Source organism: Phycodurus eques, chromosome 1 (assembly GCF_024500275.1).
Source record: "Phycodurus eques isolate BA_2022a chromosome 1, UOR_Pequ_1.1, whole genome shotgun sequence".
Taxonomy (NCBI): Eukaryota; Metazoa; Chordata; class Actinopteri; order Syngnathiformes; family Syngnathidae; genus Phycodurus; species Phycodurus eques.
The window spans coordinates 1186557-1206764 of NC_084525.1; the positions used below are offsets into that span (position 1 = coordinate 1186557).

Sequence of the window (20208 nt, forward strand, 5' to 3'; positions counted from 1 at the left end):
CGTAGGTTCAAAGCGAACCAGCAGGTGGATTTGTGTTACAGTTGCAAGCAGGTGATCGTCCACTCGAAACCGAGATACCGGGAGCCGACGAAGAATAGAAATTGGCGGTGGAAGGACAGGATCAAATTGGAAAGAGGTAGTATGCACTCGGTTACCCCGGGGGACAGACATCCCGTACTGTTGACCTCGGGTATAGATGTCTCGGGGGCCGATCCCCTAGGACAGATTTTTTTTCTTTTTATACATTGTTGTGAACGACGTTCTTTCACGAAAACGAACACGCTTGGAACCACGGAAATTAGGGGATTTTAAAACACAGGTTCCTTCAGTTGAAAGAGGAGACTTTTGGAGTATTTCAAATGAAGATGAAGAACTTTTATTTGGACTCAAAAGAAATAGTGGCACTTTTGAGTTGAACACCGTTTGTCAAATGTGTATGGCGGCCAATGACTTAGTCCGCTCCGCTGCGACCGAAGCAGTTCACTCTTGTTTCTCTTCAGATCGTATAAATCTTTCGCCTTTTACTAAAGATTTCCGTGGGGAGGAACAACAAGAGTCTATCTCAATTTTTTGACGCTCTGCGCAAGCGGAGCTTTCTCTTGCTGTGAAAAATCAAATCTGGAACCCCGGATAAAAACCGGTCTCCTTGTTTCACTCGCGATGTCGCGTTTGACACGTTCATGTGGTTACTGTAACGTGTCTTTAAAGGGCTTGCTAGTGAAAGTGGTATACTTCGCAGTGAACTTCCGCCCGAGTGCATTTCACTGCATACGTCTAGTACGTCACCGCCTTGGCAGACTGCGAACGAACGAATCACACGTGGCTAACAGTACATTCAGCTTGCATGTTGCTAATGTTGCAAAGTCGCGACCCACTTTCATATAAGTTGAAAAGAATTCATTATTTGGTTGAAAAACAGCCTCTGAAAACGTGTACACGATATTATATTTACATGCTGTTTCAAATGACTTTTCTGTCATACTGCTTGCCATGACGTCCACCAGGCAGGCTGGGCTGCACTGTATTTGTTTACAGAGGAAACTAGCGGCTAGAGAACAAGGAAGCGACATTTTGTGTCACTTTCTACTAGTGCTCCATGCGGGACCTTCATTCGCCCGCCCGCGTACTCTGCCCAAAATCAGACTAAGAAAACATGCCAATTGTTTCGATTGGTGTCGCTGACGCGTTGAATCGCGAGTGCCTGGTCGACCCAAGTGTTACACGCGACGGAAAACAACCTACACAAGACTTCGTTATTTTAAACCATCGGTGGGGGTGCACCGTTCCTGGAGGTACTGCAATACCAGGTCGATGCGTGGAGTGGACGGAGCAAGCCCCTGTTCCATCTCCCAGTTCCAAAAATCAATTTAATATATGGTCCCCGGATAGGGGACGTATCAGATATTAAACTGATAAGAACAGATACTACACTTGATGATGAGTCACAGATGAGTCACATGTGGACACGCCAAACAACAATTAGGAAACGAATGTCAACTGGGTTGTTTTTCAACGTTGATATCGAAATCATGCTGTCAGACGCTCGCGTTCCTTGGTCACGTGGTCCACGTCGATCCAATAGAATGCGGAGATGGACGCATATTTTTTCGCCGTGTATTAAGTCTTCAACAACCAATGCATCACAAAATACGTGGCCGGAGATACAGTTGCCTGTGATTATACACATGGCCAGCAGGCGGTGCACGTCAAGAAATGGACCATGACTCCAACCAATGACCGAAGCGCTACGATGTTATGAAGCTTCATTCGTCAAGACCAACTGCTTCTACGACTCAGGGCAAACGCATGCATGCTGGAAATTGCATCACACTGCAGTACCACAGCGTCATATGACGCGCACTCCAGCTTGAACAATGAGCAACATCTTCATTATTGTTGTTAACCAATGATCAGGGGAGAGCGCGAACGCAGTCCCCCACTACCAGAAATTATGCAGTCGAGATTCCCACATTTGGGGAATTCGCAGGGGTCAGCGAAGCCGGAGTGCAATGGCTGAGCCTCACCCTGGGTGAACCACCTTCTTGATCATGGTGTCTCCCCTGCCAGGTAAGTATGAGTTGGACTCGGCGCGAGCACGCAAGTCATTCACGCGCACGCTAGGTCAAGCGACGGTGTCATCATGAGCACGTGAACAACCATACACACAACGGGCAAGCCGGAACACACGCGAGATGAAACGCTACTGTGTGCTAATACATGAACAAATATGCTTCCTATTTGAGAATTTCACTTGAAATGGAGACCGTCAAAGGATACCCATAATGCACAGCGGCATCGAGAGACGATAAAATAAATTGAAAGTGAGGTAATTCACACCCAGAAACATATAAACCTCCCATTCGGGTTCAAGAGAGACCAATGATTGGACTAATAAAAGAAGATCGAATGTAAACATAATTAGTAGTAGTTCTTGACGAAAATAATATAATTCGTCTCGTCGAATGTCAAACACTTCAAGTTAGTCGAGACTTCCAGTTCCAACAGTTGGATGCGCATTTCAAAACGCTACTGCCACCTACTGAGAACTATTGCGCATGACAACCTTGGCGACGTTTAAGACAAAACGGATTCATTCTACAGTGGTTAGCTGTTGTCACCCACATGTTCCAATGTTGCGACCCACTTTCAAATAAATTGAAAGCAAATTAATATTTTTAAAAAAACAGCCTCTAAAAACATGGACAGTATATTATATTTTTAAATGCAGTTTCAAATGGGTTTGCTGTAGCGCTAAAGTCATTTTGCCTGCCATGACGTCCACCAGCCAGACTGAGCTGCTCTGTGTATTTGGTTACAGAGAACAAGGACATTCCTTGTCACTTTGAAGGGTTAGGGTCACTGAAGATTTTAAGGAAGCTAAATTGGATATAATGTCACTTCACATCAACAGGTAAGCGAATTGAGAAACATGGGGCCTACTCGTGACCATACATTTCCTTAAGATTATTATACTTCAGTATGACAACCAAACTGAATTTGTTTACGAATATGGATTTTCTTTTTCTATTGTTGTGTGTTGTCAAGTAATAATGGCTGATTATAGTTAAGTATTAACGAGTGGTTAGTTTTGCTTTCACGCAATCGTTTTTTGCATTACTTCTTGGGCGGGGCATGCTTACTGTTTTGGGGTATACGTTGAAACGTTTAATGGAAAATATTCAAGGATTTTGACGTTTCTGGCATGTTTTTATTCGATTATTAACGCTTACGACATGAGGAACAGCAACGTTTTGTAACCAAATTAGTGGAAGGGGTGTTGTGTAATTCGCCTCCTCTGCGACGATGGCGCTGGAGTCCTAATGTCAGTTCCCAAAGCAGGAAACAGGAAGTATTGGAGCGAGTGAGAGCTATTGATTTCAAAATGTGTGTTCATTTCAAAATGTTGAGCAAACAGTTATTCAGCTCGTGGCCACAACATTAAAACAACAACCGATTTTTTTTCGATATGAACGTTGAAAAACAACCCAGTTGAATGGGAGGTTTATATGTTTCAGGGTGCACGTTGAAAAACAACCCAGTTGAATGGGAGGTTTATATGTTTCTGGGTGCGAATGACCTCACTTTCAATTTATTTTACCGTCTCTCGATGCCGCTGTGCATTATGGGTATCCATTGACGGTCTCCATTCCAAGTGAAATTCTCAAATAGGAAGCATATTTGTTCATGTTCATGCGCACAGTAGCGTTTCATCTCGCGTGTGTTCCGGCTTGCCCGTTGTGTGTATGGTTGTTCACGTGCTCATGATGACACCGTCGCTTGACCTAGCGTGCGCGTGAATGACTTGCGTGCTCGCGCCGAGTCCAACTCATACTTACCTGGCAGGGGAGACACCATGATCAAGAAGGTGGTTCACCCAGGGTGAGGCTCAGCCATTGCACTCCGGCTTCGCTGACCCCTGCGAATTCCCCAAATGTGGGAATCTCGACTGCATAATTTCTGGTAGTGGGGGACTGCGTTCGCGCTCTCCCCTGATCGTTGGTTGACAATAATGAAGATGTTGCTCATTGTACAAGCTGGAGTGCGCGTCATATGACGCTGTGGTACTGCAGTGTGATGCAATTTCCAGCATGCATGCGTTTGCCCTGAGTCGTAGAAGCAGTTGGTCATGACGAATGAAGCTTCATAACATCGTAACGCTTCGGTCATTGGTTGGAGTCATGGTCCATTTCTTGACGTGCACCGCCTGCTGGCCAAGTGTATACTCACAGGCAACTGTAGCTTCGGCCACGTATTTTGTGATGCATTGGTTGTTGAAGACTTAATACACGGCGAAAGAATATGCGTCCATCTCCGCATTCTATTGGATCGACGTGGACCACGTGACCAAGGAACGCGAGCGTCTGACAGCATGATTTCGATATCAACGTTGAAAAACAACCCAGTTGACATTCGTTTCCTAATTGTTGTTTGGCGTGTCCACATGTGACTCATCTGTGATGAGCATGTCGATATGTGCCACCGTAACTTTGGCTTGTAGGCTGGAGAATGAGGTCGTGTTTTCTGGCCTCACGGTGTTATCGCTTCTCGGCCTTTTGGCTAAGATCAAGTGTAGTATCTGTTCTTATCAGTTTAATATCTGATACGTCCCCTATCCGGGGACCATATATTAAATTGATTTTTGGAACTGGGAGATGGAACAGGGGCTTGCTCCGTCCACTCCACGCATCGACCTGATATTGCAGTACCTCCAGGAACGGTGCACCCCCACCGATGGTTTAAAATAACGAAGTCTTGTGTAGGTTGTTTTCCGTCGCGTGTAACACTTGGGTCGACCAGGCACTCGCGATTCAACGCGTCAGCGACACCAATCGAAACAATTGGCACGTTTTCTTAGTCTGATTTTGGGCAGAGTACGCGGGCGGGCGAATGAAGGTCCCGCATGGAGCACAGTAGAAAGTGACACAAAATGTCGCTTCCTTGTTCTCTAGCCGCTAGTTTCCTCTGTAAACAAACACAGTGCAGCCCAGCCTGCCTGGTGGACGTCATGGCAAGCAGTATGACAGAAAGGTCATTTGAAACAGCATGTAAATATAATATCGTGTACACGTTTTCAGAGGCTGTTTTTCAACCAAATAATGAATTATTTTCAACTTATATGAAAGTGGGTCGCGACTTTGCAACATTAGCAACATGCAAGCTGAATGTACTGTTCGCCACGTGTGATTCGTTCGTTCGCAGTCTATGCAGTGAAATGCAAAGTATACCACTTTCACTAGCAAGCCCTTTAAAGACACGTTACAGTAACCACATGAACGTGTCAAACGCGACATCGCGAGTGAAACAAGGAGACCGGTTTTTATCCGGGGTTACAGATTTGATTTTTCACAGCAAGAGAAAGCTCCGCTTGCGCAGAGCGTCAAAAAATTGAGATAGACTCTTGTTGTTCCTCCCCACGGAAATCTTTAGTAAAAGGCGAAAGATTTATACGATCTGAAGAGAAACAAGAGTGAACTGCTTCGGTCGCAGCGGAGCGGACTAAGTCATTGGCCGCCATACACATTTGACAAACGGTGTTCAACTCAAAAGTGCCACTATTTCTTTTGAGTCCAAATAAAAGTTCTTCATCTTCATTTGAAATACTCCAAAAGTCTCCTCTTTCAACGCAAAAAGACAATTTAGTTTTCCTGTTCTTTATCTCGATGGTCAACTGTTTCGAGGACATCTTGGCCTTTCCAGTGATCTCATGTGTTCGGTGGCTTCGAAGCGGCTGTGCTTCCTTCCCGAGACAAAATGGAGAATGCAGCAAAACACAAATGCCAGGAGAAGAGAAATGGAAAGTGAACTATTCGAAAGATAATGGTTTTTTTTCACCAAAGGCAATCATATCTTTTTGTTTATGAACATGTTATGAGTCATAATTTGGAGTCAGAGTTCAGTTGAACTTTTTGTTGGGAAAAATTCGAGCCCTTTTATAAATGTCTACTGTTACGGACATGAGGATGATTGGATAGTGTTAGCTAATAGCTAAATGGCTTTCAAGTTCTGTGTTTACATTCCATTTTCTGCCCCAAAACAGTTCTTTGTGGGGTTATAAACACGCCGAATGTATTCTCTGAATAAAATAATGATCGATCGATAAGGTTACAAGTATTTATTTCAACCTCTTTAATTGTGACACTATTGTAGGAGGCAGAAGCGAGGCAACTTTTGTACCAAATAATTGAAGAAAATTAAGTTCTGGAATAGTCAGATGAGCGTGCTTATGCTGGAGAAGAGCGAAAGCTCAGAAGAAGAGGCAGGAGACTCATCAGATGATGTGACAGACACACATGAACAGGAAAACCGTCGTCCTCTGTGGGCCAAGACCAAGCACGTATGGTAACTCGATAGATGGATATTTAAGATCAGTAATAATAAGCCCAAAAATGACAAGGTACACGTTCTTCAAGTTGAGAAACTCACTGAAGATTGTCAATGACCTGGATGTAACAGAGGAAAGACATTCTTGGGAGAGTCAGGCTCATTATTTCTTCGGTTGTTGAAGACTTAATACACGGCGGAAGAATATGCGTTCATCTCCGCATTCTATTGGATCGACGTGGACCACGTGACCAAGGAAAGCGAGCGTCTGACAGCATGATTTCGATATCAACGTTGAAAAACAACCCAGTTGACATTCGTTTCCTAATTGTTGTTTGGCGTGTCCACATGTGACTCATCTGTGATGAGCATGTCGATATGTGCCACCGTAACTTTGGCTTGTAGGCTGGAGAATGAGGTCGTGTTTTCTGGCCTCACGGTGTTATCGCTTCTCGGCCTTTTGGCTAAGATCAAGTGTAGTATCTGTTCTTATCAGTTTAATATCTGATACGTCCCCTATCCGGGGACCATATATTAAATTGATTTTTGGAACTGGGAGATGGAACAGGGGCTTGCTCCGTCCACTCCACGCATCGACCTGGTATTGCAGTACCTCCAGGAACGGTGCACCCCCACAGCTTTGTCAAAAAAATATCGATGGAGTCTTCAGTCCAACGAGGTCAACTATGTTTGGTGCAGAGCACAGAAGGTAAAAAAAGAGATTCTCAACTCTTGCATTCTGACCTTCAGTATTGTACGGAGGCGTATTAAGTTCGGACATGGAGCGTCGGAGAAAAGTGACAAGGAATGTTATTTCCTTGTTCTCTGTAACCAAGTACACAGAGCAGCTCAGTCTGGCTGGTGGACGTCATGGCAGGCAATATGACTTTAGCGCTACAGCAAACCATTTGAAACTGCATTTAAAAATATAATATACTGTCCATGTTTTTAAAGGCTGTTTTTTTAAAAATAATAATTTGTTTTCAATTTATATGAAAGTGGGTCGCAACATGTGGGTGACAACGGCTAACCACTGTAGAATGAATCCGTTTTGTCTTAAACGTCGCCAAGGTTGTCATGCGCAATAGTTCTCAGTAGGTGGCAGTAGCGTTTTGAAATGCGCATCCAACTGTTGGAACTGGAAGTCTCGACTAACTTGAAGTGTTTGACATTCGACGAGACGAATGTATTATTTTCGTCAAGAACTACTACTAATTATGTTTACATTCGATCTTCTTTAATTAGTCAAATCATTGGTCTCTCTTAAACCCGAATAGGTGGTTTATATGTTTCTGGGTGTGAATGACCTCACTTTCAATTTATTTTATCGTCTCTCGATGCCGCTGTGCATTATGGGTATCCATTGACGGTCTCCATTCCAAGTGAAATTCTCAAATAGGAAGCATATTTGTTCATGTTCATGCGCACAGTAGCGTTTCATCTCGCGTGTGTTCCGGCTTGCCCGTTGTGTGTATGGTTGTTCACGTGCTCATGATGACACCGTCGCTTGACCTAGCGTGCGCGTGAATGACTTGCGTGCTCGCGCCGAATCCAACTCATACTTACCTGGCAGGGGAGACACCATGATCAAGAAGGTGGTTCACCCAGGGTGAGGCTCAGCCATTGCACTCCGGCTGTGCTGACCCCTGCGAATTCCCCAAATGTGGGAATCTCGACTGCATAATTTCTGGTAGTGGGGGACTGCGTTCGCGCTCTCCCCTGATTATTGGTTAACGAAAAAGGACAGTGTTCAATACTTGTGTGGTGATTTGACATTGTACCGTGTTACCGATAGTGATGAGCATTTGAGTGTATTTAATCATTCAAAACTGTTCATCAAAAACAAGTTCAGTTGCTTTTCATACAGTCATTCAAGTGCTTTCATATTCAGTTAATCAGCCATCCCCGAGTCTCACGTTCACCGAATGACTATTCGTTGTTGTCATGTTTCGTGAACCCGGAAAGGCGAGGGGATAATTTATTTACAAAAACAAAAAGGCTAAATTATGAACTACCTATCTCGCGAACACCCGCTTCGGTCGTGACTCGTGAACATGCGTGCACCGACCTCAGCTAGCGACCATCTTCCGCGTCCCCTGACGGCCAGCTCGGCTCTCGCCATCCATTTTCCGCATCCACCGCGGTGGACAGCATCGCTGACACCAGCACCTGTGCTTCCTGTTTACCCACCTTATTGTTATTGTTATCTCATCAGTGGAAAGCGCAATAGGTTTAATCTGTTATTATTATTGTTATTATTATTATTGAAGAAAAAGCTTAACAATGGGAACGTCAACCTCCCCAATATGGCCACCAAGTAGGCCCGTTGGTTAGCCGGGCTGTTAGAGCGAGCTTGCGTGTGTCGCCTTCATAATGATCATATTAGCAGTAGCATATTCCTCCAATTCTAAAGTCTTTACACTGACTCCCAGTCGGCTGTAGAATAGATTTTAAAGTTCTTTACTGGTCGATAAATCGCTAAACGGTTTAGGTCCTGAATACATGAATGAAATGCTAATGCCAAGTGTGCATGTTTTTAAGTCCAGTTAAAATATTTTTCTCTCTCATGCTTTTTAGAGTTTTAGTTTTAGTTGTATTTTATTTTTTCTCTTTGTTTTAAATGTTTATAAGCTTTTTTATTCCTTTGTTTTGAAATGCTTTCACTCCTGTAAAGCACATTGAGTTACCTTGTGTGAAATGCGCTATATAAATTGCTTTGCGTTCCTATGACGTAGACGCACTCCGAAGGAGACTGTATACTCAAATTCCCACAATGCTGTGCGTCAAAACAGTTGACGATCTAGATAAAGAAGGGGGAAAATAAGCGTCTATACGGGTTTACATTGTCTTTTTGCGTGACAGGATGAGAATATTGGAGTATGGCAAATGTAGGTGGATTTTTTTTATTAGTGTTCAAAAAAATAGTCCAATTGTTTGAATTTAAGACCGTCTGTTAAAATGGCATGGCGGCCAATGACCTAGTCCGCTCCGCTGTGTCTAAAGCAGTTCACTCTTGTTTCTCTTCAGATCGTATAAATCTTTCGCCTTTTACTAAAGATTTCCGTGGGGAGGAACAACAAGAGTCTATCTCAATTTTTTGATGCTCTGCGCAAGCGGAGCTGTCTTTGCACTGTGAAAAACCAAAATGCGTAACTCGTGGTCTCATCCGCATACGGTATTCATACGTATTCTCGTCCGCTGTACCCGATTCTTCTGCGATTCTGCTTAATTGTGTACAAATATTGTCTTTAGCGTGTTGTCCAGGAAGAGCACGTTTCTGCACGTCTGCCAGCTTTTGGCAGTTTTCATTGACGATGTCGCATGTGACTGTTAAATATGCCTCTGCGGCTATTGATGTCCACAGGTCACTGATCGGCACAACATTGTCCACTGCGTTCACTGCCTTTTGAAGCTTGGCGCGGCAGTGTTCATCAAGAACTTTCCTCGCCATGAAAGACTTTGTATGTAGAATTCTGTGCCTGAGGTTGCAGGTCTTGTACAATCGTTTGTGCCAGGATCTCCTCTGCTCTTGGGAAATCAGGTAAGCGAAATAATAAATTCAATAAGAATGAAGCGCATCTATGTGATAGTGTTCCTTTCACAGTTAACACAAAAGGGTAATGATATTCAATTATGAGCCGGATTATATTCAGTATATTTTTTTCCATTCTAGTAAATGTATTTCTTTTAAATACGATTTGAATGCACCGTCAATTCCACGGTGTTACACATACATGAAGGTCTTAGCATACTTGATATTTTTTAGTTGGGCCAATTCACTAAAAGACAGTTTAAATTTGAAAATGAATATTAATTAATAGTAAACTATTCTCCACCCCTGGATATTCTTTGCCATGCTGAAAAGCTTCCGCCAATGACCTCTGCCCCTGCATTGGGGGTCACGGGGCGGGGCCGGCGGGATTCCTCTCCTCCTCTCCGCGTTTCCGGAGGTCGCCGTTTTCTTCCGCGTGGTTTTTCATGAGCAAGAGCACGGTGGCCGACTGGTTAGAGCGTCAGGCTCACAGTTCTGAGGACCCGGGTTCAGTCCCCGGCCCCGCCTGTGTGGAGTTTGCATGTTCTCCCCGTGCCTGCGTGGCTTTTCTCCGGGCACTCCGGTTTCCTCCCACGTCCCAAAAACATGCATGAATTGGAGACTCTAAATTGCCCGTCGGCATGACTGTGACTGTGACTGTGAGTGCGAATGGTTGTTTGTTTCTATGTGCCCTGCGATCGGCTGGCGACCAGTTCAGGGTGTATGTACCCCGCCTCCTGCCCGATGACAGCTGGGATAGGCTCCGGCACGCCCGCGACCTTAGTGAGGAGAAGCGGCTCAGAAAATGGATGGATGGATGGAGTTCTGCCTGATGTTCAAGCTCACATGACCACCATCGCCCAGTTTGAGCGGAGCGCACCAAAAGCCCAGCCTCTTATCATCCAAGTGATCTCCAAACTATAAACGCAATAAACACTCTCCATACTCGAGGAGCCTCTACAAACGCTAAAATCTTCATCCAAACTCTGAGCTGACGCTGTATTCAAAACCAATTGAATGGAGCCTGCAGGAGGGCTTTTATGTTGCTGTCCAACCTCACAGCAAAAACCGAAGCGCTTCCCGAATCGGTCACGATTGGTGATCGGACCTGTTCCGATGCCGGCGGGACAGCCGGGCAGCGAGGCTTCGGACGACATCGCGTCTGGCTCCGCCCATAAATGAAGCGATAACCCCCCCCCCCCCCCCCCCCCGCCCCCCTTCATTGCCCGACACACGCTTCGAAGAATCGGCATATCTCGTAACATCGCTAATTTAGGTAATGAAATCCAAGTCAACAGTTTTGTTTTAACTTGTGCAGCTTTTGCATTTTTAACTGTAGTGGTTTGGGTAGCTGACGAAAGGTCAACATGCGAGTTGGGTATCCCACGTGATACCGCTTAGCCAATCAAGTGCGTGCGTTTCAGGCCGGCCGTGCTATGGGCTCATCGCATTTCTCGACTTGCGACTTTCTCGCTCTTCGCTCCTGTCTTTATATGCTCGTTCTCATCCCACAGAAATGCGACGGAGGAGCGAGGTCGGAGTATCCGGATGAATTGAGACCTTCGTTCCTCATTGGCGGCATTTTACGGGCGCGTCTATTAAAGATGGCGCCGTGTCATTTGAACCCTTCTTCGATTGTTCAGATGTGTCGAGACTGGCGTGTGTTGAGATCGAAAAAAAACAAGTTCAAACTTTTCCTTCCTTTTATTACATTTTTCTGAAGTGAATCATGTCATTTCAAAATGTATATGGATGCAGACGGATCTGCTTGATCTCCAACGTGATAGTGTCTTCAAAGAGAAGTTCGACTCTCAGACTGGATGAGTTTTAGGCAGACACATTTCCAAACATCCAGAAGCCGCTGGTGGTGTTTGGCTCTACGTTTGTGTGTGAACAGACTCCGACAGAACAGTGACGAACACCCGGGAATTGCCCCAAGAAAACTAACAACAGACTCCGATGCAACGGCAAAAAAAGGTGATCAACAAAACAACGTTGTTTCCGTTCAAAGTCAATCTAATAAGTATTCATAATACAATGGCTTCAAAATTTCAAAGTCAATGAGGCCCCTGAGCCGAAAGGTTCGCCCACGCCTGCGGTGGACGACCCTGAACAGGGTAGGGGGTGTGTAGACAACGGATAGATGTTCGGTGTGCCTAATTGTGTCTGGTAGTACGCGTCATTGCCGTTCATTGGATTATTCACATAATCACCGAGTGGAGCAGTTGCATCTCACTTTTTGATAATGTATAAAATACAGAGGTCGCCGTCCGGAATGAGAAACATTGAGACTCTGTCTTTGTGTTTCGACGTATCCTTTTTTTCTTCTTATATCACAGTGATCTCCTGCAGCAGATTAGAGGGGAAGTAGCCCAGCTTGCGTCCAGTGCTGACCTTCAAGTAACCGCCTTTCTCGTCTCCTTTCTTCACCACAATCTGAAAAGGCAGAGCGACGGCGCCGTGGCCCGGCGACGACAAGCACTCGAGCAACGTGCCGACGTACAGGGTCGAAACGATGGCAGGTGACGAACACTCTAGCGCGTGAAAGGAATCTTTTCTCACCTGGTCTTTCTTCAGTGTGATTTGTCCCATCTCTCTGTTCCCCACAAAAGAGCGCGTCACCTTGTAAACCCTCTCTGACGCACGGACTTTTATCAGGTAGTTGGTGGGGAAATAGCCGCTCTTCTCTCCCATCTTTCCCTGGGGAAAAAAAGAGCATTTCATTTCTTTTTAATGACCATTTTTTTTTCAGGAGGTCACGTAAACTCTTATCGTTTCATGTGAATCCTGTTGGCAAAGGCCACATTTGATCATTATCTTCATTTTCAGTTGACCTTATATATGTTTTCCTTTTATTTTATGAGGATTATGAAGGTCAGAATGGGGACGTAGTGGTTCACTTGCATGTTCTTCCCGTGCTTTTACGGGTCCTCCGTCAATGTTAGAAAAAAAAAAAACATGCAAGTTAGGTTCTTCAAAGAAATGGTCTAAATTGTCTATAGGGGTGAATATGAATACTTGCTTGTGTGCAGTTTGTGCCCTGCCGTTGGCCGACGAGCGGTCCAGAGTGTACCCCGCTTCTTGTATCAAAGGTCCCGTATTTTGAGTGACTCCATAACATGGACTTAGTCGAAATGTGTCAATTTCATTTCCCAAAACACTTTGTTTTTTTTCATACGAGTGTCCAGAAAAGGCCCCTGTGACAGCTACTTCTGTTTGACCCAGTTTTGTGTCCGCCTTTTCCATATTTGGCGAAGACTGCCCCCTTTCCTCTGGTTGGTTGCCTCTGTGTAGAACACTCCCTTGTGAGAGCACACGCGTTTGTTACGTTGACAGCGGAAAAGGAAGGCAGTGAGGTAGATAAACTCGAGAAATTCGAATGACCCGCTTTCAAGCCTCACGGCAGAAAAACGTCTGCGCCTCGGGAACGCGTGCACGATTTCAATTCATATTTCACATGCTCACTGAGGCGCCGTAGAGGCAATATTACATTCCAAATAGCAGACAAAGTTGGTGTGGCAAAATACGAGACCTTAAGTCAGCTGGGATGGGCTAATCCGGACAATTGCAGCAGAAAACGAGCGGTTGAGCTCACCCGCCACCACTCTTCATTGGAGTCATCCAGGACTGTGATGCGATCACCAGGGCTAATACCAAACAAACAAAAGTTTTGTATGCACATTGATATGTCATCATATTTTAGCGTTCAACTGAGTGTCGACGAGTTGTTCTGAACCTCGTTGTCGGTACCGAACCCCACGAGTTTCATACATGAATGCGTTGAACCCTTACTAATTGGACAAATACATTTGGATTTTTGTTTTGTTTCTCAATTTCAAAACAGATCAATATTTTATGACGACACAAAATGAACTCACCATCCTTTGTACACAAAATCACCGTTCAAAGAAGAAAACCGACAAAACATGCATTTGACACAAAAAGCCAACCCGTAACTCAATGAAAATTGCCTGCATTTAAATTAGCACGACTTGCCGTTGCCTTTCACCTTAGCAAGCGCCACTCTCATATCTTTTTCCACGGCAAAGCGTGCTCCTTTTTGGGGGGGCGTACAGAATTGTTGGCCAAGATACGTCCCGTGCAAGCTCGTCCATATTTGGAAGTGGCCCGCCAGGAGGTAGCGTCGATGCTTATCCCGCCCGTTGGTTTATTGCTGTTAGCATGATAGATATGAACAATAGGTAGCTACGTCATGCCCCCTTTGAGCAAGTGGGAGCGAAGTGCCAGCGCGTTCCATGTTTGTGGACTGAAGCAAAAGAACAAGGAGGCCCGCACGTTGGGCTGTATACGGTGGCACACAGCACTGTGCGATCACAAAAAAAAGAGATCTGGGGCAAACCTTTCAAAGGTAACCGACTCACCGAACAAAGCCTGGTTAAGAACCGCTGGTTTAAATGAATGAATCTGAGAAGGAACACGTTCAATGTTTTCGGTCATACTTACTGAAAGTCCAGATCATCCTTTTCTATGGCCTTGAAGCGGTAGAGAGCGAGGTAGTAGTGTGACTGAGAGAAGGTTCCTTTTTGCTTTTGTTAAAAGAGCACAGATGCAAGAATGCTGTTATGTGAAAATAATAGTGCGCTATCAACTAAATTCTATCACACACAACTTTTTCTGCTTGGTCAGGGAACGCCAAGGAGACGAAGTGGGCGTGAAGAAAGGAGTTCCAAACCGCCCGGGATTCCGACCCAGATTCTCTATTCACTATAATAATCACTTGCCACAATGCAAACTCCCCACTGAACACTCCAAATGTTCAAAGTCCCAGCAAATCTGCTTTCTCTACCTTGTCATCTGCTTTTTCTCCTCCTTTCTCCTTCTTTTCTTCTGGCTTTCCTGTGTAACCGCCAGACGCCACACCCGTTCCATTAACATTTTGCGACTATGATCAATTCAATGCTGCGTTTTATGAAAAAACAAAACGTTTGTCTGATATGACCTCAGCCGGGACCTTTGTTTTTGGTTTTGTTTTGTACCTTCTCCTCCATCCTCATTTTCTTTGGGCTGTCGATTCTCATCTTCCTCTTCCTCCATCATCATCAGCATCTTTGGGGGGGGGGCGGAAAGAAGTTGTTTTCCTTTTTACCACTTGTAAATAATTGATTGAAAAACAGCGACAGCGTTGGACAAATGACAGATTTCCTGAATGTGATTGAAAACAGCGCTTACATTTTTCTTGTCGTTTTCATTCTTTTTGCGCTCCTTATTGGCCATGATGACCCCCACCCTCAAAGTGTCAAAGACCGGGTCGTTCCGATTTGGATTGTCTGGTTGACGACGGAAGAGCAATATTGGCGACAGAAATACAATTCTCCAGATGACGACGTCCCAGATGTTTTACAGTTACACCCACTCGGATCTGGCTGGCCGCTGCTGTACAGAGGAGAACTGTAGGCCCGTCGGAAACCAGGAGGCTGCGGAGACACGAGTGTCATTTCATTGTGGAAGTTGACTAACAAATAACCGCAGTCGTAATTGCAGACTAAATATATTTACATTCTCTCGGAACGGTACTTATAGTGGAACCTCTGAAGGCGAATGTCAGCGAATCTAAAGGCTTGAGTGTGTTTTTCTTTTTCGCGGACACTTTCGGGATGCCTCGCAGAGCCGCACCAGCGAAGAGGGAAACGGAGTTGAAGGCCGCGAAGGAAATGTCCGCGTCCCGGCTGCTCAGTCAAGTATTGCTCAAGGCACAGCGAGAACAGGAGAGCAGAACGAGCACGGCACAGTTGGGCCGTGCTTTGTGAAGAGACTCGCCTCCCGGGCACGCGGTCTCTCTGCGCGAGTTGAGGCGACTACCAGATTTGCAAAGACAAAGTTATGTGATACAGCAGTGAACTTGTTTGGATATGTGCGTGACAGTTCAGATGTGATGCGATGGCTTGAAGGGGGCACGTAATGCGAATGGGACTTTTTAAATGCTCGCATACAAATGAGTCAAATGAAACGATGTCAAAGTCAAGGCCCTGGGGCCGGCTCTGGCCCGCCACATCATTTTATGTGGCTCGCGAGAGAAAATCGTGTGTCTTCCACGATTCCGAATCAAATCAAATCCGAATCCAAATTTCAAATTGCCATATGTCCTAAATAATAACGTTGAGATATTGCAAGAACCCTTTTTACGGTAACTTGCGGATTTCAAAACAGTTATCCGTCAGTTTGCTGTCTGTATACTGTATAATAATATAATGAGGCAACGAAACATTTCGACGGCCCTCTGAGAGGAACCGTAACGACAATGTGGCCCATGACCAAAATGAGGTTGACACCCCTGGAAGTAAATCTTTGACTACCTTGCTTTTTCTCCAAATGTGGCCGTGAGTGAGCCATGATGAATTTCTGCCCCCCCGTGTTACATAACTCGTTTACACAACAAGCTTCATGCTATTTGTGCGTGCCGACGTGTCTATTGAGCCTCGTACGCATCTACGGCACAGTACAAGTCATTGAAAGCGCCATTTGGTGGCTTGGGGACGATGTGCTGCATCGACAAGGGAAAACAGAACTTGCATTCGCTTTTTCAGATTCGGGGTTCAGCGTACGCAGCCACACTTCGAACCGCCCAGGCTTGTCGCGGCGGTTGGCCCAGAAGTACTGTACTGTATGTTGCTAGGTTACCTGCACGAGACCGGGCGAGCCCTCCTCGAATGGGTTCATTTCGGGAAGCCAAATAATTGTCGACCCTTGGGACGATTTGGATGATTAAGACACCTGGGAATGATTTGAAATTGCGCCACCTTGTGACGCGGTGCTGTTCGGGGTTCGAATCTCAGCGCCAACCTTCCTGTACGGAGTTCGCGATCTCTCCCCCGTGCTCGTGTGACTTTTCTGCGGGTACTCCAACTTCCTCCCGCATTCTTAAAAACATCCATGTTAGGTTAATGAAACCCTCTAAATTGTCCATAAGTGTGAATGTGCCGATCGGGGCGATCAGCTGGTGACCAGTTCAGCGAGGCCGAAGTCTGAATCACCTTTTTATTTTTTAACAGAAACATCGGATTCTAAATTCCAACAAATCAGAGGTTCCACTGTATATTGTTTTGTGTTGAAAAAAAAAAAAAGACTCACTATTTTGCCAAAGCACTTCTGGAACTCCACGTAGGACTGACATGAATGGTGGATGTTGGTCTTGCAGTTTTTACATCTCAGAGCGAACTTATTGTTCACTGTAAGATCGGAAGAGCATGTTAGAGACGCAGCGGAGCTTCCAAGTCAGAAAGGAGAGGATCCATTTGTGATTATTTGCCACGACATACGGACTATCATGCGGGCACAGACGTCGCAGAACTTGGGCTTCTTGCAGTAGTGGTCCTTGAACTTGTGGGGTTTGTCATTGACACGGATGACAGGTTCTGGAGGTTCTGGTTCCTTCTCCTCAACCTCCACTTCCTCTTCATATATGAAGTACACCTAGAGCTCACACGACACGGATTATCCGGATGTTAATATTGATAAAGAAACGCCTTTCTTCAGAACGTCTTATTTGATAAAGGTCTTCGAAACGGGCACGACAACGCTGCCAGTGCTTTTTTTTCTCTCTGGTTTTTTTTTTGCGTTCCCGACTATTTTGGAGCGGGCGCCCCCGTCGACCACGTCGGTTTGGCAACGTACGAGCCCGCCGCTCACCGTGTCTCCGTCCTCCCTCACAACGTTGTCGGGAGCTGGAGGGTTGTCATGGATATCCACGGAGTTTTTGTCATCTTCCCTGACAGATCAGACAGAACGTACGATATATATATATTCGCATTCTAAATAGTCAACCTCAAATTGGAACTTCTGTCTTAAAGATGTGTGCCGCTCTGATGATACGATTGTTACCTGCGAGCCAATTTGCAGGCTCCTTTCAATAGTTGGTTTCATTTATTCATAGATTGATTAGCTACCTCACACAGGGGAATTGTACGGTGTAACGTCGAATATGAACGGGAATCAAACAAAATAGATGACCTCAAATATTCTTGTGAGGTGAATGACAGCAGACAAATGAGAACCGAAAGTCATTCCGAGAAGTACTCACCGGTCCATTGGGTTCTGTCAGCGCTGCTCCACCTGGGAGGATAGTAGATAACCTCTTACGTGTCACTTCGTAGGATAATCAGAATAATAGTCACTATCTTGCGTTATTTATATGACTATTACTACACTATTTATTTGTCCCAAATGACTGATTGCAAACGATCGGGGTTAAGTTGTTGGCCTTGCAAACACACGACGTCTGAATGTCTTTTTTTCCCTTTCATGTGTCAAATCAACTGAATAATAATCCAATATAGCACAATTAATTGTGAGATTAGCACACTTGAACATGTTAATATATTTCCTTTCGAGGCACATTTCAAAGCACTCGACGTCACTTTCGAAAGCAGCAACCAATGACTGCGCTGGACAAAAATGCATTATTATTCATTGGACATGCAAGTTCTCCGAGAGCCATAGCTTCACGCTGCTCTTGTGCACTTGACCTCAACTATTCTCGGCGACTGAAATCGAATCGCATCACAGCTAAAAGTGGGTGCGACGCTATCGAGGCAAAAATAGTTTTTGTGGTTGCAAGGTTTCCCTTCGTAACGCAGCCATCTTGTAATTCCATCGCATTATATGTGGCGACGCAGCATTTGAAACATAAATACAGCACTGAGCACCGTATTTTCTGATTTGAAACTACAATTGTGTTGTGTAAAACCAAAGGCGGGTGACGCCTACCTTTTTGTGGAAAGTCACAGCAGAAAAAAAAGATTGCTGGTTGAGTTCCCGAGTGAAGTCCTTCAGCTGCTGCCTATGAGTCGGGCAGCGGCATTGGATCTGAGTTCGATAACCCGGATGACCGACCGACGCCTCGGCCGGGTTAATGCTAAGACCGCCTTTGCGTGTCTTCAGTTCCCCGAGGTGACTTCCATCACGATTCCCCAGGCCGACGGCCGACCGTGACGGCGAACGAGTGTTTATGTAAACGCCGCGCTGAGCACTCACGCGTCAAGCTGACTGTTTGGGACAGCTGGGGACCTCAGACTGTGGCCCGAGGACGAAGAGAAATAAGATACGTTCTCTACCCCTCCGTCTTCGTCATCTGTCCCCTTTCACCTTGCCCACGCTTTTTTTTTTTAGCAGCCAAACTCGCAAACATATGCATCTTCACTACTCAGCGCCACAACAAATCTCAATGATCCGTTAGTGTCGTCCAGTAAGCATCCGGATGAAGTCCGTTTGCATGGATTTGCATCCGTGTTCCTTTTTCTTTGGCTTCATTGCAACACTTGCAGCGCGTCATGTCACGCGACGCGTCACTTCAGCGAGCATCGAAGCATTATCTCTGCCCTTTGACCTCTTTTTCTTCGGCTTTTTGAGACTTTTGTGAGCGTTATTTGGAGCGAGGGAACAGTCTCAACGAGGCCTACGAAGAGAAGAAGACTCAAAGACGCCTCGCTTGTTTTAAGTAGACAGCTTATCGTTCACGCGGCACAGCGGCCAAGTGGTTAGTATATGCGCCTCAGTGTTTAAACCCGGACGCTGGCCTAACTGTGTGGAATTTGCACGCTCTCCAGCCAAGTTCATTTGTGTGGCCATCTGATCAAAAAAAGAGTGCCAAAGGGCTCCACGGGGCCACGGCTGATGAAGATCGACGACATCCCCCGATCGAAACCCTCCGAGTGGGCAAGGCAAAACTCCAAGCTACGTTCGATACGTCATAGGGTTTTTACCCTAACAGTGTTGCCAGTCAGTTGCTATAAACATGAATTACAAACGACAAAACTACAAACAATACAATTGAAAAAAATAGGATTATTGAATTACTAAAACGATTTGACATATACATTTCCTTTGTATTTATTGATTTTACCTGATCTACAAATGGCTTATTAGCCCATCTCTCCGTCTTAAAAAATAAATGTGGCCCAATGGAAACAAGTTTGCCACCCCGTCTATAAAATGCTTGACGTGTACTGCCATTATAATTGTTCTTTGGACAGTTTGGAGCTGTTTATTTTTATTTTATTTCGAAACTTTAAAAATATAAATTACTGAGAAGAATCATGGAAACATAATCATAAAGTACATCGTGGTTTGTTAAAGTGCCCACATTCTGCAATATGAACGTATAGAAAGTCATGAAAATATGACGAAATAAAAAAAACAAGTAACATTGTATTTTATGACACATCCAGATGAATGATCGTTACATTTATAAAAATGTAACCCTTCACCGTGGAGCGCTGTTATTATTTTTAACAGCGTGAATCATGTCCGGCTGGAAGGTGACAAAGCCCCGTTGCATGTCGGGTAAATACTCGAGCTTGGAGTGCGCATGTGCGACAGACAGGAAAACTCCATTATTA

The 20208-nt window shown here is 45.1% G+C and overlaps 1 protein-coding gene and 9 non-coding genes across 11 annotated transcripts; 6 read left to right on the forward strand and 4 right to left on the reverse strand.

Annotated features, from left to right (window-relative positions):
• The first annotated feature begins 480 nt into the window (after nt 1-480).
• On the forward strand, nt 481-594 carry LOC133414246 (U5 spliceosomal RNA). Its single transcript, XR_009769971.1, has one exon. It is a non-coding gene; the product is annotated as a U5 spliceosomal RNA (small nuclear RNA).
• A 676-nt stretch (nt 595-1270) lies between these two features.
• Nucleotides 1271-1452, reverse strand: LOC133414464 (U2 spliceosomal RNA). The gene has a single exon (XR_009770034.1). It is a non-coding gene; the product is annotated as a U2 spliceosomal RNA (small nuclear RNA).
• Nucleotides 1453-1911: 459 nt separating this feature from the next.
• On the reverse strand, nt 1912-2075 carry LOC133414379 (U1 spliceosomal RNA). The gene has a single exon (XR_009770010.1). It is a non-coding gene; the product is annotated as a U1 spliceosomal RNA (small nuclear RNA).
• Nucleotides 2076-3828: 1753 nt separating this feature from the next.
• LOC133414382 (U1 spliceosomal RNA) lies at nt 3829-3992 on the forward strand. Its single transcript, XR_009770012.1, has one exon. It is a non-coding gene; the product is annotated as a U1 spliceosomal RNA (small nuclear RNA).
• Nucleotides 3993-4537: 545 nt separating this feature from the next.
• Nucleotides 4538-4728, forward strand: LOC133414449 (U2 spliceosomal RNA). Its single transcript, XR_009770031.1, has one exon. It is a non-coding gene; the product is annotated as a U2 spliceosomal RNA (small nuclear RNA).
• Nucleotides 4729-5357: 629 nt separating this feature from the next.
• Nucleotides 5358-5471, reverse strand: LOC133414252 (U5 spliceosomal RNA). The gene has a single exon (XR_009769972.1). It is a non-coding gene; the product is annotated as a U5 spliceosomal RNA (small nuclear RNA).
• A 1294-nt stretch (nt 5472-6765) lies between these two features.
• Nucleotides 6766-6956, forward strand: LOC133414428 (U2 spliceosomal RNA). The gene has a single exon (XR_009770027.1). It is a non-coding gene; the product is annotated as a U2 spliceosomal RNA (small nuclear RNA).
• A 923-nt stretch (nt 6957-7879) lies between these two features.
• LOC133414360 (U1 spliceosomal RNA) lies at nt 7880-8043 on the forward strand. The gene has a single exon (XR_009770004.1). It is a non-coding gene; the product is annotated as a U1 spliceosomal RNA (small nuclear RNA).
• A 1285-nt stretch (nt 8044-9328) lies between these two features.
• LOC133414235 (U5 spliceosomal RNA) lies at nt 9329-9442 on the forward strand. Its single transcript, XR_009769966.1, has one exon. It is a non-coding gene; the product is annotated as a U5 spliceosomal RNA (small nuclear RNA).
• A 2117-nt stretch (nt 9443-11559) lies between these two features.
• Nucleotides 11560-18857, reverse strand: stac3 (SH3 and cysteine rich domain 3). Of its 2 annotated transcripts, XM_061684310.1 has the most exons (13): nt 18578-18857; nt 17892-17923; nt 17501-17579; nt 17131-17284; nt 16943-17040; nt 15228-15288; nt 15044-15141; nt 14851-14920; nt 14661-14710; nt 14318-14400; nt 13449-13500; nt 12416-12553; nt 11560-12289 (listed from the first exon to the last, which is right to left on the reverse strand). In XM_061684310.1, the coding sequence occupies exons 2-13, from the start codon at nt 17897-17899 to the stop codon at nt 12182-12184; spliced, it is 999 nt and encodes a 332-aa protein (XP_061540294.1). In that variant the 5' UTR covers nt 17900-17923; nt 18578-18857; the 3' UTR covers nt 11560-12181. The 2 variants fall into 2 exon arrangements, with proteins under 2 accessions (XP_061540294.1, XP_061539451.1); XM_061683467.1 differs by having other exon boundaries at nt 11560-12553.
• Between the last annotated feature and the right edge of the window lie 1351 nt (nt 18858-20208).

What these genes read in the sequence shown, in the direction of transcription:
- stac3 (XM_061683467.1), bottom strand. An exon ending in AGAAGTGCTTTGGCAAAATA is followed by an intron (nt 15,289 to 16,942) that starts GTGAGTCTTTTT and finishes GTGTCTCCGCAG; the next exon opens with CCTCCTGGTTTCCGACGGGC. An exon ending in GAGAAAAAGCAGATGACAAG is followed by an intron (nt 14,401 to 14,660) that starts GTAGAGAAAGCA and finishes TTTTAACAAAAG; the next exon opens with CAAAAAGGAACCTTCTCTCA.